Source organism: Sebastes umbrosus, chromosome 1 (genome assembly GCF_015220745.1).
Source record: "Sebastes umbrosus isolate fSebUmb1 chromosome 1, fSebUmb1.pri, whole genome shotgun sequence".
Lineage (NCBI taxonomy): Eukaryota > Metazoa > Chordata > Actinopteri > Perciformes > Sebastidae > Sebastes > Sebastes umbrosus.
In genome coordinates, this window is record NC_051269.1 from 42978095 (window position 1) to 42994929 (window position 16835).

The 16835-nt window shown below is 46.1% G+C and overlaps 1 protein-coding gene across 4 annotated transcripts; it reads left to right on the forward strand.

The window, feature by feature from the left end:
- Nucleotides 1-202: 202 nt before the first annotated feature.
- Nucleotides 203-14122, forward strand: znf831 (zinc finger protein 831). 4 transcript variants are annotated; one of them, XM_037768208.1, is made up of 5 exons: nucleotides 203-413; nucleotides 730-875; nucleotides 2174-6230; nucleotides 10146-10411; nucleotides 12661-14122. In XM_037768208.1, exons 3-5 carry the CDS (start codon nucleotides 2222-2224, stop codon nucleotides 13453-13455), a joined length of 5070 nt encoding a protein of 1689 aa, XP_037624136.1. In that variant the 5' UTR covers nucleotides 203-413; nucleotides 730-875; nucleotides 2174-2221; the 3' UTR covers nucleotides 13456-14122. The 4 variants fall into 4 exon arrangements, with proteins under 4 accessions (XP_037624136.1, XP_037624144.1, XP_037624152.1 ...); XM_037768216.1 differs by lacking the exon at nucleotides 203-413 and having other exon boundaries at nucleotides 438-875; nucleotides 12661-12748; nucleotides 12871-13046; XM_037768224.1 differs by lacking the exons at nucleotides 203-413; nucleotides 12661-14122 and adding an exon at nucleotides 10521-10566 and having other exon boundaries at nucleotides 438-875.
- Nucleotides 14123-16835: the final 2713 nt, after the last annotated feature.

Genomic DNA, 16835 nt, shown 5'->3' on the forward strand with positions numbered 1-16835 from the left:
TCCTGAGTTTGAAACGGAGCAACACAATCTGTGTTCTGTTGAAAGCAGCAGCCGTAAATGCAACAAAGAAATGAGAGAGTTTCAGAGAAAGGGCAACTGTACAAGCACGTGCAGCGTGAACCGGTGTATCTCTGCCACGCTGTAACGATGGGGGGGCTGTGGTTGGTTGGAGGTGGGAGATTCACTCCAGCCACTCATCCATTTGTTCTCTGCCGGAGAGAGTGAGAGCCGTGCACATGCAGCAGAGCGGCCACATCAACATTAGCGTTGCTGCACCCGTGTCTCTGTGGGTGTATGAAATACAGTGTGTGGGAGGAAGTAGGTAGGTGGGGGGGGGAGCAAGTATATGAGTGAGCCAGAAGTCAGGTGCTGCCTCCAACTGTTGCTGGTAAAGTCGACCAGCCAACGTGAAGGTAAGCTCTCCTCTGTGACTGCACTTCCTCTGCCGAGCATTCGCTTTCACTTCTGCACAACACTTTGTGTTATAAATCCTTCCATCTGTGCTCAGGGCCTCTTTCACTCCCGCTGATCACTCTGTGTAATTTTCAACTTGTCCTCCGGAAGTCTTTGTTTGACAGCCACACACCCACCCACCCGGCCAGCCAGCCAGCCAGCCAGCCAGCCAGCCAGCCAGCCCTTCTCCTTCCCTCACTCTCCTCCTCTCTGCCTCGACACTTTCATATTGCATCTTCTCTCTCTCATTTGCATTTGTTCCGCTTCCTCAACAAGAGACGTGAAAGAGCTGTGAGAGATTGGAGAGGAGCACAGAACGGCCTGGATGACAGAACAGATTTGAAATGAGCACCGAGGATGAGGCTGTTCGGAGTGGGAGACTTTCTCAGCTGAGGATTGTTGCTGATTGAAGTGCAAAGAAGGTAAGTGACTTTACTGCTACGTCTGAGTTCTGGTTTCTTGTTGTTGTGTTATTCTTACCTCCACTCTGTGATGGCAACACCATCACATATTTCCTCTTTTCAAACACTCCCTTGTCAGAGCAATCGCAGGAAATCAGATTTATAGAGAAGATAAGATGAGTCTTCCTGTTTGTTTACATCTTGATGCTCGTTCTTACTACAAGCAGAAGCTGTTTTTCACTTCAGTTTGACCTCTTTTTTAAACCCCTTCCACCCAGGACATCACTGTAGGATAAAACAAAAGGTCCACACTACAGTTGTATATCTTTATGGAGGTGCACCACGTGCAACAATATGATCTAATTAGCTGAAAGGAAGTGAAAGTGCATTAAAGTAAGAGGGTATGTAGATCTAACACTCACTCGCTGCTTCTCGTTTTTAACATGAACATGAGACAAACTTTCGTCACTTCACAGCAACACTAAAAAGTCACTAACGTGGGCGTGCTCATGCTGTTACAACCAAGCAAAGCGTGTGCTCCATGCCAGCTGTACGTCTGTGGGTGAATTATGCAAAAATCATGTAAAACATGCATGTAGACGGAGCGGCGTGACGGCAACAGGAAATGAAATTTGCCTGACCTAATATGAAGCTATATTCCTCTTTTCACGTAGGTGGCTTTCACGCTTTGATTAGATTACCGCACAAATATGACATTGTTGTCAGGAGACAAAGCCGCCACATGCTACTGTGAACATCAAGGGTGTGCCGTTTAATTGGTGCCGACTGGTGACAGAGGCGAGCGCTAATGTCAGCAGACACGTTTCATTTGGGGGAGATAAAAGCCTCTGATGTACTGTATGAATATCTGATCTCACTCCCCCATGTGAGTCACTCTCCTTCATCACTCCCCGTCTCCCTCTACTCTGTATACACGTTTCCATCCATGTGTGTGTGTCTTGTATATATTTCCACATCTTAAGAGTTGTATTCCTCCACCACCTGCTCTGGAAATGACACAGCAGAGATTGAAATGCCTCTGTTTCCTCCAAGCTCTGTCACCAAGGGTATTACTGCTCATCACAACAATGATATCACTCAGATGTGTTTTTATTTTGGTACATTGCAAACCACGTCTCCATGGATTTTTCTCATCCTGGATTAAGTGTTATATTAGCCATCTGTCCTAAAGGGTTACTGCTTATCTGTCATCATTAACTGCTTTAAGAGCAAGACCTAGAAACATCCAAAGAGATGGATCTGCCCCGTTTGATCTGAGGCAAAGCAGAGGTCTAATGCAAACTGTTCTTATCTTACAGGTAATTAGAGACCTGGCACTGGTACATCACGACAGCAGCAGGGTTACCATGGAGACTGGCAAGCCAGGATTGGCGAGTGCTCCGGTGCACATCAGCTCCGTCGCAGCGCAGACACAGAAGAGCATGGACATCCAGGCCCCGCTGACGGCTGTTTACATCCACGCGGTGCCCGCTCTGCAGGCGCAGCCTTACCCCCCCCAGCCGCCCGCGGCCGCCCGGGAGCCAGCCACGTTCCATCTGGCCATGCCGCCGCTTTACTCCAAGGAGACGCTTCCCTTTCTGACACTCCACATTGCTGGTGGATTGCAGTGTCAGCCGGGGTTCAGTCTGGCAGCTGCTGCCGCTCCTGCAGCCAGACCCAAGTCGGCAGGGAAGCACGTGTGTCCTCACTGTGGACGGGACTGTATGAAGCCCAGCGTGCTGGAGAAGCATCTCCGCTGCCACACCGGGGAGCGGCCTTACCCCTGCGTCACCTGTGGAGTTTCTTTCAAGACTCAGAGCAACCTCTACAAACACAGGCGTACTCAGGCTCACGCCCGCCTCTCGTCCGAGTCGGAGCTGAGCAGCCTAGACAGCATGTCCAGCTCCAGAGACACTTGTGCCTCCGGTTTGTCTCTGGATGAGTCGGGCAGCGTGGAAAAGGATGCCACGCTACCTGCTGCTGATATCACCTGTCCAACCAGTACCACCAAGGTCTACTCTGTAAGGACGCATGGTTCTGTCAGTGAACAGAACGCGTTGACCCCTGCAGGTCAGGAGACAGAAGCAAGTGCAAAGGTGACAACAGAAGGAGAAAAAAGCGAAACACCTCCGGCAACTGCCAGTCGACATCTTCCACTCCAGAGACAAGAAGCAACTCTGTTCTCCAAGCAGTGGGAGAGCTCAGTGTCCAGAGGGAAATCACAGAGCCACGAGAGCACAGACTCGGGCTTCAGTGAGAGCAGCGACCACTACCCGAGCCCCGGCAGCGTTTTACCCGACCACAGTATGGATTCCCTCACCGAATCCACTAAGGAGCATCTGGAAGACACACCTTCAGGACCAGGCCAGGAACCCAAATCCACTGCAAGGGAGCAGGAGCAGAAGACGCTGGAGGAGCGCATATCCAAGCTGATTTCAGAGAACACAGCTGTTGTGGAGGACAAACAGCTGGAGAACGTGAGGCCGCGGAAGACGGTTCTGTCGAAGCAGGGTAGCATTGACCTCCCCATGCCGTACACGTACAAGGACTCCTTTCAGTTTGACATGAGGAACAATAAGACTCCGAGTGTTGGGTTACAAAGAAACAGGAAGGACTTGTACAGCTCTGTGCCCACCCAGCGATCCAACACCGTGGAGCACGCCCCCCTGACCCGCAGCAACTCCCTCCCTTTCAGCGTCACCCTCCTGCAGCCCGAGAGGAGCAGCCCAACCTCTCCCTATCAGAGCGATTATGAAACGCTGGTCCGGAGGGGAAGCTCTGGCCAGATCAATCCAACAGGTTTCGCAATGAAACCCGTGAACCAGCATTCATCCCCCCACCGCCCACTGGTCCGGCAGACAGCCGTAGACGGCAACCACGCAACAGACGGTCTCCTCATGAATTCATCTGTGGAGGAGGCGTGCAGCAGCTTCAGCTGCGACGGGGATGGTGGCGACATTTCTGGAGAGCCAAGCAACAGAAAGTTTCGGAGGAAAAAAGCACAAAAGTTTGCCTACAACAAGTGGTACATGTACGGAGGAGGGACATTTAAGAAGCTCTACGGTGATGAGAAAGGTGGCGACGACGGTGGCGGCAAAGGCAGGAAATGTACGACAAACCCAGAGCACGAGGTGGTCCAGGGCCTGCCGAGGAGGTCGTCAGCGGTTCATAAGGAGGCGGTGACGACAACAATAAACTTCCCAAGCAGCAGCAGTGCAGCGGTGGGCCATCCAGGCTGCCCTCCTGCCAAACTCTCCCTCGTCTCTGCTGTTGATTTGAATCTAAAAACTAGCAAGACTCCACTTCAGAGAAACCCGTCTTTGTCAGTACTGCCATTGTCTTCACTTGGATCATTGGTTAGCCAGCAGACAGACAGCATGAGCAGAGCAGAAGCAGCGAGGATGATTGATGAAGAAAAACACTCCAGCTCGCAGCTCTGCGGAGCCCACATTCCCTCCGACAGGAAAAAACAGAAAACTGATGATAAAATAATTTGCCCTCTGGGGATGGAAACCGACCCAAACACTCCGACTCATCCCCGTCCGTCTGTCGCTGGCAGCGCGCCTCAGCAGGACACAAATCTCACTTATATCAACCTTCAAAATAATCCCAAACACACTCAGCTCCAAGCAGCTCTCTTCCCAACGTGCATAATCAATGCAAACACACCGTCTGTTAGTTGCTCGCCAGCCACTTCCACACCCTCCACTGCCAAGGCCAGCTTCCTGCCCAAGTACCAGCTCAAGTTACCCAACGCTGCTGAGCCTGATTCACCGCATGTTGTGGATAAACCGACAGGAACTGATGGCCGCTCTTCTCACACTGAGCAAACCTCCCCCTTGGTCAAAAGTTCAGACAAGAAATGTGGCGATCCCATCACCTCACCGTCTTGTGATATTAAAGACACTTTCAGCTCCACACACGAGCAGCTCCCCTCACCGTGCACGGCCACGACGCTTTGTCAGGCTGAAACATCAAGACTTGCTCCGAATGCAACATGTAGTCTAACTGTAATGCTCAAGCAGTTTGCAGCAACCACAGTCACCACAACCTGCCGACAAAATGATCAGGCAGGATTGTGCAGCGCTTTGATACAGCCCTCGAAATCTGCAGGGGGCTCGGCGCCTGTGCAGCCGCCCCGACCTGTTGCACCCGTGGTTACGCACTTCTCTGCTACACCTACCATAACCAGAGCAAACAATCAGTCATCTGCTGCTGCTGTTACAGCTTTCTCACAACCCTACCATAACCACACACAACTCTCGTCAGCATCAGAGCAGCTGAGCCTTGTAAACAGCTCAGTCGTACCGTGTCACATTTCACCGTTTGACCAGATGCAGCCAGATGCTCAGAATGTGTTTCACGTTCACACAGCAGACCTCCAGATCTGCCTCCAGATCATATCTGACGAGCAGCTGGCTCTCATTGAACCCCAGATCGAGAGGCACGCAGGTAGCGGCCTCTCGCAGCGGCGTGACGTGGACGCGTCGGCCCTGGAAGTGATCCAGGATAAATCTGTCACTGATGGAAGGGACCACCAACAGGAGGCGGACCAAAGCGAGACTTCTCCCACACTTAAACCTCCACCGTCTGTACAATTTGGGAAGGCAGAGCCAAATGTCCACCTGACTGAACTCAGTAATTCCACTCAGGCTACAGCTGAATCTACACCTCCCGAAGGCTCGTCACTACGCCCACACAAATACGGCCATGTAAACACGCTCGCTGTGACTCAGAGCTCTACGGGCGATGTTATGTCAGATGAAGGAGTAAAGTCAGGAAGGAGCCAAACTTCAGAGGAGGAACGTGAACTGTCTCTGAACCGTTGTGCTGAAGACAGGAGTCAGGTCAGCCGGGCTGGACCGATCTCTCAAACGCTCTCCGAGCTCAGCGTGACCTCGCTCTCTCCCAGCACAGCAAATCACGACAGCGCGAGAGGCAAAAGACTGGGCAAAGAAAGCAAAGTTAAAAATCAGGCAGCTCCGTGTAATGCTGGCACAATGGAAGCCGAAGCCTGTGGAGAAACACCCCCCCCTCCGCAGGTGGAGCTCGGTCAGGCCGATGAATTCTCTGGGTCTTCGTTTTCCATCAATAAATGCAAACAGTTGAACCCACACGCGTCCATCTGCTGCAGTAATCCAGTGGAATCTACATCATCGGAGGTTCTGGAGTCATCTAAACATGCAGACGTGGGATGTGACACGGTGGGACCGCCAGACGATTCGTCCCCGTCACAGGACACGACTCCAAGTGACTCGCCGGATGTGATCGGTTCAACCCACTCAGAAAAACAACAGTTTATTTCAGAGTCTGCTAACGTCCCGGTAGAACGACCCGGAGACGTCCCGGCTACGAGCATTCAGAGTCCGACCACAGGTATATATGACTATTTGAATTATATTATTCATATTGCATATGATCTGGATGATATACAGGGCAGTGTGGGAATTTGTCATTTTGTAGTCCAGCACATTGAATTTAAAGGTGCTCAATATGAAATTCAGAGCATAGCGACAGCTAACGGAGCTAACAGCGCTAACAGTGCAGACAGAGCTAACAGTGCTAACCTGAGGGGGGGAACTGGAGGGTGGGTGCTACGCCTACATGTTGATGCCGTCGGTCGGTACGGCGCTGTCAACTGTAACCGCCGTATGAAGGCATTGCAGAGATCGGCGGCCGCGAGCTAGCCGATGGGACACGCTCACATGCACTAAGTAAGGAATAATGTACAGCTAGCGCGTCATTGTTGTGAAAGAAACCACGACAGGGTGACGCCCTGAAGGGGATTCTTTCAATATACGAGCTATACATAGCAACGGTTGGTTATCCATAGCAACGGTCTGTTATACGTAGCAACGGTCTGTTATACATACCTACAGTTGGTTATCCATAGCAACGGTCTGTTATACGTAGCAACGGTCGGTTAAACGTAGCAACGGTCGGTTAAACGTAGCAACGGTCTGCTATACCTAACAACGGTCTTTTATACGTAGCAACGGTCTGTTATACGTAGCAACGGTCTGTTATAAGTAGCAACGGTCTGTTATACCTAGCAACGGTCTGCTATACCTAGCAACGGTCTTTTATACATAGCAACGGTCTGTTATACGTAGCAACGGTCTGCTATACATAGCAACGGTGGTCTGTTATACGTAGCAACAGTCTGTTATACATAGTAACGGTCTGTTGACCAATCAGAATCGAGTATTCAACACAGCCATGTAATAACATGCACTTAAAGGCGTGCACGCCTATGTAAACAAAGCACAGAGAAGCTCTGATTACAACACACACAGAGGGAGAGAGACTTCATTGAGAATCTTTAAAACTTAAGTCAAGTATTTAATCCTCTTATCAACATGAGAATGGACAAATATGCTGCTTTATGTAAATGTATGTATATATTTATTATTGTAAATCAATTAACAACACAAATCAATGACCGATATTGATCCAGAAACCCTCACAGGTACTGCATTTAGCAGAAAACAATATGCTCCAATCATAACATGGCAAACTGCAGCCCAACAGGCAACAACAGCTGTCAGTGTGTCAGTGTGCTGACTTGACTATGACTTGCCCCAAACTGCATGTGATGATCATAAAGTGGGCATGTCTGTAAAGGGGAGACTCGTGGGTACCCATAGAACCGTTTTTTCTCGCCAAAGTTTAGTGTTAGTTTGGAGCGTTATTTATCCTCCTTCATGACCAGCTGGTCTGACATGGTTGGTACCGATGGATTCATCAGGTTCTATAGTTTACTATGATACCAGTATCTTCACTCTAACTTTAAATCTGAGCCGCTACAACCTAAAAATCACAAGTTAACGCCTTATTATTTCATTAACAGCTCTAGTAAAAATAATAACTAAATAGTACATTCAAATCAGTCAACTGTAAGACACTGTAAAATAAAAAATAAAAAAAATAAATCAGTTATATGATGTATTTTAAACAAGTCAGTTAACTGTAAAATACTGTGAAAGTAATCTAAAAAAAAGTAACTTAATGGAAACTCTGCTGCCGGTTGTTTACTGTTTTTATACAGGGGTCCTCTGTTATTACACATTTGTTTGTGTCAAAAACTATTTTTAATATCTTCATTATGTTCATATTGTGTTGACATGGAGCATATTATAAACTTGTTTAGTTGAGAGTGTCAGCAGGGACCCACCGCAGCTCATTTCTGGCCCAAAGTATCCTCCAAAGATTTGCTTAAACATAAATATGATTTAACAACATTCATCATAACTTGTACAAAACATTTATGTGTAAAAATAATCACAATTACTGTTCATCTGGTTCATCTAGACCAGCGGTCAGCAACCTGCGGCTCTTCAGCTGTTGTAGGTCTTTGGTACGACAGAGTATTAGGGCCACATTGAGGAAAAAAAAATAATCTGAGATTTAGAGAAGAAAGTCGTTATATTATAAAGTAGTAATTTTCCGTGTTATTTTTTTTTTTTTCGTGAAGTTATGACTTTATTCTCGTAATATTCCGACTTTATTGTGTAAATCTCAGATGTTGTTTCCCTCAATGTGGCCCTAATAATCCATATTACATTGTCTCTTTGGCCCTCACTGCATTAGACTTATATACTATATACTCAGACTATAAACTGTGTTACCTTCATCACAATGATCACATGTTTTGCAGCTCCAGACAGATTTTTATTCTTTTTTTTTGCCTAAAATGTCTCTCTTGATAGTAAAGGTTGCTGAGCCCTGGTCTGGTTCATCTGGTGGATGTGAATGAACCTCATAGTCGTTGTTTAGGTTCCAGTCTAATCTAATACGTGCAGACTGTACTGGATTTGTTTTTACTAACAGTTTCCACCAGGAGATGGCAGCATGTGATCACTGGTTTTTGCAGAACCTCGTCGGCCTCGTCTGAACCTGAACCTGTCTTTTTATGTATTCTGCAGAATCACCTTCAGTTCATGTGGAGGTCTTTTTTTCTAATATTTGAGAAATGTAATGCATCAGGAATTTTAATTATAGACAAAATAATCAAATGACGGTTCTCTTAAAGATCTCTCCGTGGTGAAACCTCACAGTCCATGTGGCTTTAATTTGGACCTTTAACGCCCCGGTGGGCTGCCCCCCCCGGGCCATCACAGAGAGCGGTAGTGTCCTGCAATATTTGACTGTGTCACTCAACACCCACTTTATCTGCTGTTTAACTACGTTAAAAAGCCGTCATGTGGAGCACTACTCAGAAGGGCAGTGACCTCCACCCGCCGCCTCCTGGCTGGTGAAACAACAAACTAAGTCTCTAGTTGTCCTGGAGAGGCCCGTCTGGTCACACGGAAGCCACATGGAAGCTGTGCAGATTTAAGGGGAGTGGACGGAGGGGAGGAGGAGGACGGGTGGCGCTGGTCCATATGGGTTTTCTTGGCAGACCAAAGAAATTCTAATTGGAGAAAGTCTTTGAGCCCATATGCAAGACAATACTATATCATATCGGACCACATCTGTCCACCACAAGAATATTAGTATTGCTTCCTTTAATTTGGTTGAGTCGTGACCAAAAACGAGACCAAGTCAAGACCGACCAGAGCGAGTCCCACACTGCACGACACACTTCTGATAAAATGTGGAGCAATAGGTGTCGCTGCATGTTTGGTTCCAGCTGTCTCAGTCAGCAGTGGATTGTGTGTGTTTTCTTTTGAACGCTGAAGTCTTTGTGGTTTAAGGAGCTAGATTTGATTACAGAAGATGTAGCTGACTTCTCCTACGATCACTTTCTTGGAGTGCGTGTGAACAATTTCAAGTTAGATATGAGTCGAGTTATTGGTTGCATCACATCCAATCACATATTGTTTTATACTAAATGCAGTACCTGTGAGGGTTTCTGGATCAATATCTGTCATTGTTTTGTGTTGTTAACTGATTTACAATAATAAATATATACATACATTTACATAAAGCAGCATATTTGTCCACTCCCATGTTGATGAGAGGATTAAATACTTGACTAATCTCCCTTCAGGGTTCATTTAGAACAGATAAAAAATGTGTGATTAATTGCAATGAACTATGGATAACCATGCGATTAATCACAAATAAATATTGTAATCGATTGACAGCCCTGATGAGAACATGTCGGTCTCGAGACAAAACAGAGTCAAAATGTGGTCGATTCTGAGACAAGGCCGAGACCTTCAAAAAGTGGCCTTGAGATTGTCTGGTACTAGAACACTGGTCTCCGGACTGATAAACATTAACGTTGTAGATTCACTGTATCTAAAGAAAACAGCTGCTTGTCATCTGTTTGTCTTCCTCCTGTAGAGCTCATGGAGGGATGTGCAGCCCAGAAGGAGCTGCAGACACCGGGACATGGAGAGACCCCCGGGCGGCCCGACAGCACCGACTGGAGGTCAAAGCAGAGCCGAGAGGCGGGAAACACAAACCTCCAATGTATGGAGGGGCGAGGTGGTGGAGGTGGAGGGGATCCGAGCGGAGGAATCAGGACGGACGAGGTGCCGGGACGGCGGGACGAGGCCGAATCTAACTGCACGAACACAATGTGTTTACCAGATATGACGACGCCAGAGGTGAGATTCACCGCTCACTGGATGTTCATCATTCTTTTATTCTCTCTGTTTCAGTGTTTACGTTCCACACACTGGTATCATTAAAGGGACTGTTTGTAACTTCTTCCAGGTATAAATCATTGCTGGTAGGTGTCTCATGGTCTCTCGTGTGTCTCATGGTCTCTCGCGTGTCTCCGCTGTTCAGACTCAGACTCCAACACGAACTCCAGTGAAGCACCAAAACCTCTTGGTTGTATCTAGTGAAGCTGTTAAACAGTGTTGGCCGCGGTCGGAGGACGCGGGGGAGACCGTAGCTTTGGTCTCCAGGACCGGAGTCTCTGCTCCTCTGCTCCTCTGCTCCTCTGCCTGCCTTCACTCACACACCGCGCTCCTTCTCTCTCTCTCTCTCTCTCCACCTCTCACGTGCATGCTGCTCACTCCACACTGCAGAAGAGTTAGTTTAGCTCTGAGAATATCTAGTGAATGTTCAGTGGACGTTTGTGCAGAAATAACTGCTGCAGCTCCTCACTGTGTTGAGCAATACTCCTTCATGTCTATGTAGAACGAGCACAAGCGCCAGCAACAGGACGCTGACTTTAGTTGACTTAACGGACACAGGTGAAGCTGTTAACAAGACATTTCTGATTCTTACAAACAGTCCCTTTATAAGATAAATGTCCAGCCCAGACACAACAAGTAAACTCAGTTCCTCACTGACTCTGTGACTGTAACACACCAACCCCCCCGCCTCCTTCGTCACACGTATAAACCCTCTAAACTACACAGGCTGACGTGAAATGACGCCGGAATGTCTCAAAACAAACTCAACATTTACAGGATTCTTTCCCATCCAGCATTCTTTCTAAATACGTTCTTTTATTGTTTTAATTATTTTTAAACTCCTCTAAAACTTTCCACGAATCCCTCCCAGCCAGATAGATCCAGACTGAGCTGATCTGGGGATCATGTGTGGATGCAGGTTTCGGGCGGTTCTGTTACAGAATTGTTTTTCATTCTTTAAAGACACCCAGAAGCCAGAGTTTGTGTTTTTCTCATGAAATATTTGCAGCACAATAAATATACGATCCCCAAGACGTGTTTAATAGAGAAGAATGTGGTTAGAAAAAGAAAAAGATTTGCACAACAGAATAGATATGCTGCGTAAGTAAATGCATTACAGAACCACACACGGTGGCAAGTCAGGTATAAATTATGAGGCTTTATGAACCTTTTGCCAAAATTTGAATCATCAGCAATCCATTATAAGAAAAGAGAACTCCCAGATGGTTTCATCATCAACTCCCCGCTGATGGTTTCATCCCAATAACTCACTGGACACATTGAGCTCTGTGGTGTTGGAGGACGTACACGCTAGCGGGGGGGTCTGGACGTCCTCCCCCTGCAAAGTTTAATTTCCTTTTCTCATTTAATGTTATCTCTGCTGAATCAGAACCCATGTAGGCGTGATTCACTCCCTCCACCGACTCACTTCAATGATGCATTAATGCATTTTAATTAATTTATAAACTCCTGGACTTTAATAGCTTTTAATTTGTGTTTCAGCAAGATTTCTGTTCTTCTTCAAAACTCTCTGCACATTCAAAACATTTTACAAATATCTGTGTTCTCCGAGGAGTCGCAATGTTTTGAGAAAAAAGTAATATTACGAGAATAAAGTCGTAATTTAATTTAGTAAATAATGTCAAAATATTTCAAGAAAAAAGTTGTAATATTACAAAAATAAAGTTGTAATTTAATGAGAATAATAAAGTCATAATCTTTCAAGAAAAAAGTTGTAATATTATGAGAATAAAGTTGCAATTTAATGAGAATAATAAAGTCACAATATTTAAAAAAAAAGTCGTAATATTACCAGAATAAAGTTGTAATTTAATGAGAATAATAAACTCGTAATATTTTAAGAAAAAAGTTGTAATATTTCAAGAATAATGTAATTTAATGAGAATAATAGTCATAATGTTTAAAGAATAAAATTGTAATATTATAAGAATAAATTTGCAATTTAATTAAAATAATAAAGTAAAAATATTTCAAGAAAAAAGTTGTAATATTATGAGGATAATTACTTAATTTTATGAGAATAATATTGTCATAATATTTCAAAACCATAGGGACATGTCCTCACCGTCCCTACCAAATCCTCCCCCCTTGTTGGTATTTGAGCAATGCAGGAAGCTAATGAGAAGGTTCAGTGAAGGGAGGACAATGACTGTATTGTTATGATAGTAATATTCTTCTTTTATTAACAGGGAGAAGACAGAACGGCAAACGTGGATTCCTTTAAAAACTGTTGGCTATCTGAGCATCATCTTCAGCATCCGTCACAGACGCACTCAGGCATGTCTGAATACCCCCCACAGAGCCCTCAGCCAACTCCGAGCACCTCAAACCACCTCAACTCCTCCGCCGGCTGCAGCCAGACCAGCCTGGAGATGAACAACTTCTATTTCTCTCAACAGCACTGGGAGAACAGCAGCAGCAGCAGCAGCAGCTTCCATAACCAACAAACTCACATCTTATGTGACTCTCATTCAAGTAAGCGTATCACAGCACCGGCCCAGTTAACAGAAACACAACATACTTTTTCACAGCTTCAGTCCAGCTCTCAGCAAACATTCCCACATCAGGACCAAAAGCAACATGCTGCTGCAGGGAGCAACATCCCAGCAGTGAGCTGTTGTAGTGCTTTAACATGTGGCAGCCCTGATCAGGTCAACACATCGCCCTCCGCTCACCCCGGCCACCTCTCTTGTTCTGTTCACGTCAGTAGAGCTGCTGCCGGATCGACAGCGTTGGATAATAATACTGCGCCGCCACTGGAGCCTTTTACGTACCCAGAACCTGGTGACTATCAGGACACCAAGGACAAGGCACCAAATGACTTCAACAAATACCAGTCTTTCTTCCTGTCTGGCCAGCTGCACGGCTACCAGCCGGCCGAGTGTCTGCCCGCTGGAGTACGGCCGGTGGTGCAAAGCTGCCAGGACTACACGGAAGACACCAGCAGTAGTGACGACGAAGGAAAGCTCATCATCGAGCTTTAGGGGAACACGCACACACATAAGCTATTTGGAGTTCTATCTGCTGCAGATACTTTTTTTTAATGCAGAACCACATGTGTTAACTCAAAATAAGTCAAAATATGAGTACAAAATTAACTGTTTTCATTATGCATAACTCATTTTTAAAAGGTCAGTAGGGAACTTTGCATGAAAAGTGTAGGTCAAGTGTAAGCTAATGCTGCATTCATGTCCTATTGTACCACCAAGTGTAATTACAAGCTGCCAAGTAGGAAAAAAAACACTCAGGTCAGCCTCTTCCCAGTGTGAATGTCAGGAATTTACAGATCTGATATCTCCCACATGGCAACAAAAGCCACAAGAAATCACTGAAGCCATCACCAAACAGCTGCAAAGCAGTCACAAACAAAGAAAAGCAAATAAACTCTGAAAAAAAGTAAGGAAATTAGCATTTGGTGGATCATCTCTCATTGTATTTTACATCGTTGGAAAGCCTGTTTATTTACCTTCACAATGATGCTCATCCCACAAATGCATGATCCTTACAAGTTGGACATCATTGTGAAGGTAAATAAACAGGCTTTCCAACGATGTAAAATACAATGACCATTAGCATTGATACAACAGAGAAATAATCCACCAAACACAAGTTTACAAACTTTTTTTCCCGAGTTTATTAAGACAAATGCAGATGATTGCAGAATTATATATGCAGGGACTTGCCATAGATTGAATATGAAGATGAACGACGTGACAGATCCCTAAAAGTGAACCCAAAACATCTGGATCGCCCCCTGGTGGCTGGCTGCAGTATAGCTCATAAATCCATATTAGCAGATGGGACATGGTCTCAATCCCAGCACGTCAAATACAAGGCTCGGGGCGAAGATGCTTCCCGTGGCCACAGTGCTCGCTGCGTCCTCTCACGTAAAAGGCGCCAGGGGGTCTGCGGTGATGTTGGCAACCCACCCGGCCCGTCTTGAAACACGGACCAATGAGTCTAACGCACGCGCGAGTCAGAGGGTGCAAGCAAAACCACGTGGCGCAATGAAAGTGAGGGCCGGTGCGCGCCGGCTGAGGTGGAGCGTGAGCGTGTGCGATAGGACCCGAAAGATGGTGACGAGAGGTTAACGTCACGCTGCCGTAAAGTGGTATTGGAGCCGTTTTGCAAGTACGAGTACATGAGCACATGAGCACAGCATCGGACCCGATTGAACAGATGAAAAATGTGCGATTAATTTGCGAATAACTATGGACAATCATAACTACGACTATAACTGTAACTACGGACAGCCCTGATATCAACGGCTCATTCTCAGGTAACCAAAACACAACCATTCTTATTAAACATATTGAATTGAATTTCTGCCGATAGATCTCTCTAAATGTTACACACTGTTCCTTTAACTCATGAGAGAGTGAATACCTGACACCAACAGTCACCACTTAGGAATCACTTGCAATCACACACATGCTTACACACACATAATTTGCCATAATTTGTGTCTACCTTCCCACACACTCTCTCTCTCTCTGTATCACTCCGTAACCTCCCCAGACACCACCTGTGTGTGTGTGACTCACGTACACTGCTGCCAAATACCCGTTAAGTAGATCTCAGATGAGCCAGGTGAAGCGGGCATCGGCTGGAGGATGCGTGACCCTCTTCCCCAGTCTGGGTTCTAGTCGTGAGTCAGCAGCTGGGATTAGGCAGCGGCTGTCACGGCAACAGGAAGTGAACATTTCTGTACATAATTCCCCAGCGATGGCTCACGCTGACTAGCTTGTCAATCTGCAGCCGATTAGTGGTCGTAAAAGTCGACAGGTGTATGTGTGTGTGCAGGAGGAGAGCAAGCTGAGTCATGAATATGTGTTTTGTTTTCTAATTTTATATCCTTCAGTTGCATAAGTATCCGTCACTGACAGAACAAATGAGTTCATCTTCAATTTATTGCACATTATTTTGTGTTTTCAACCATTTGAACAACCTGAGAGGTAAATTAAACCGTTGTTTTTCCCTCCTGGTCTGAATGTGTGGGTCTATTCTTCAGTTTCAAACCTCTGACTTGGTCCGAGGTGGCTCATAGATGCTGCCGCAGTCTTGAAGTAGTTATCTGATTAAGTTGTTAGCAGTTAACGGTCCAGTCGTGCGTCTGGTCATCCAACTCTGGCTCCAACAACATTACAATCCCGTACAACTAAACTGCAATCTCAATTCAGTTTCCTCTCAGATTACAGTCAGAGTTTTAACCCTCTGAGACCCACAATACACCCGGTTTTGTCTTTTTTTTAGGGGGTCCAGGAGGTCTTTACTTTGTTTTTTCATGTGTTCTTCCTCACGCTATACGTTGACAGATGAAGGCACCATACCTTACATAGAGCGTGTACTCTTTTCTTCATCTCGGCGCTGCTTTGATAAGAAACAATATGTTTTATTAAATCTGTCGGTGCTAACTTACTCTGCCTGAGTGAACGTATCTCGCTGGACATCCTTGATGAAATACTGCTGCTGTGTCCACATCGCTATAAGGTCTCCTGTAGGGTTCTCCGTTATAATTAGAGCTCACTGCACAGGTGAGCTATCAAATACAACGAGCTGCTGTTGTTCCTCATTCCTCTGAACAGTCTGGAGCCGGAGCTGACATTCACATATTGGTAAGCTGATAGTTAACGTTCTGCAGGGAGCTGATGTACTGATGTTATCTGATCCTGAATCTCTGGACAGACATGTCCAGTACATTACAGAAATCACTTCACAGCCCGTCGTACGTATTAGTGACTCAGTCAGTGGTCTCGTGTTCTGTTTCAGGAGACAGGATATTAGAAAGAGTTGACATTTCTGAGTTTGAAGCTACGCTAGCAGCCGAGCTCATTGGGACGGCGTTGTCGGACGGTCGGTCCGCCACTTTTGTTGGAGATTTTGTGCAGACATTCATGGTCCCCAGAGGATGAATCCTACTGACATCCCCGTCATCCTCAGCTGTGCATTTGTAACCGGTGGACTTCTGCGTTGTGTTGGTTAGATGGTAAAGACGCCGTGACGCCGTGACCTCTGCATGGTCGGCCTCTTAGTGGAGCGGATAACATCAACTTTTTAGTCAAATTGTGAAAATACTGATACAAGCACCAAATTTGGCTCGATGATCTGTTTTCTAGCATGCTGGATCTAATTTTGATGGTTTTGATAATTCTTAACTGCGATATGGCGGCTAGGGAATCAAGCATCAAGACCCAGCGGTTTCATTTTCCCGCCGAGAAAGTGTGTGTGAAGCTGAAATATGTTGCACGGTCATTGCGACACAAAGAGACAAAGCCATCAGCACCAATAGGAACCCCTGGATGCTGTGACCCCCCATGCTCTCATGAGGAAGCAGACAGTAAACAGACACAGAATGGACGCCATA

Coding starts and splice junctions, on each gene's coding strand:
- znf831 (XM_037768208.1), top strand. CDS start 2,222: ATGGAGACTGGCAAGCCAGGATTGGCGAGTGCTCCGGTGCACATCAGC. Junction 6,231..10,145: donor CATTCAGAGTCCGACCACAG/GTATATATGACT, acceptor TTCCTCCTGTAG/AGCTCATGGAGGGATGTGCA. Junction 10,412..12,660: donor CAGATATGACGACGCCAGAG/GTGAGATTCACC, acceptor TTTTATTAACAG/GGAGAAGACAGAACGGCAAA.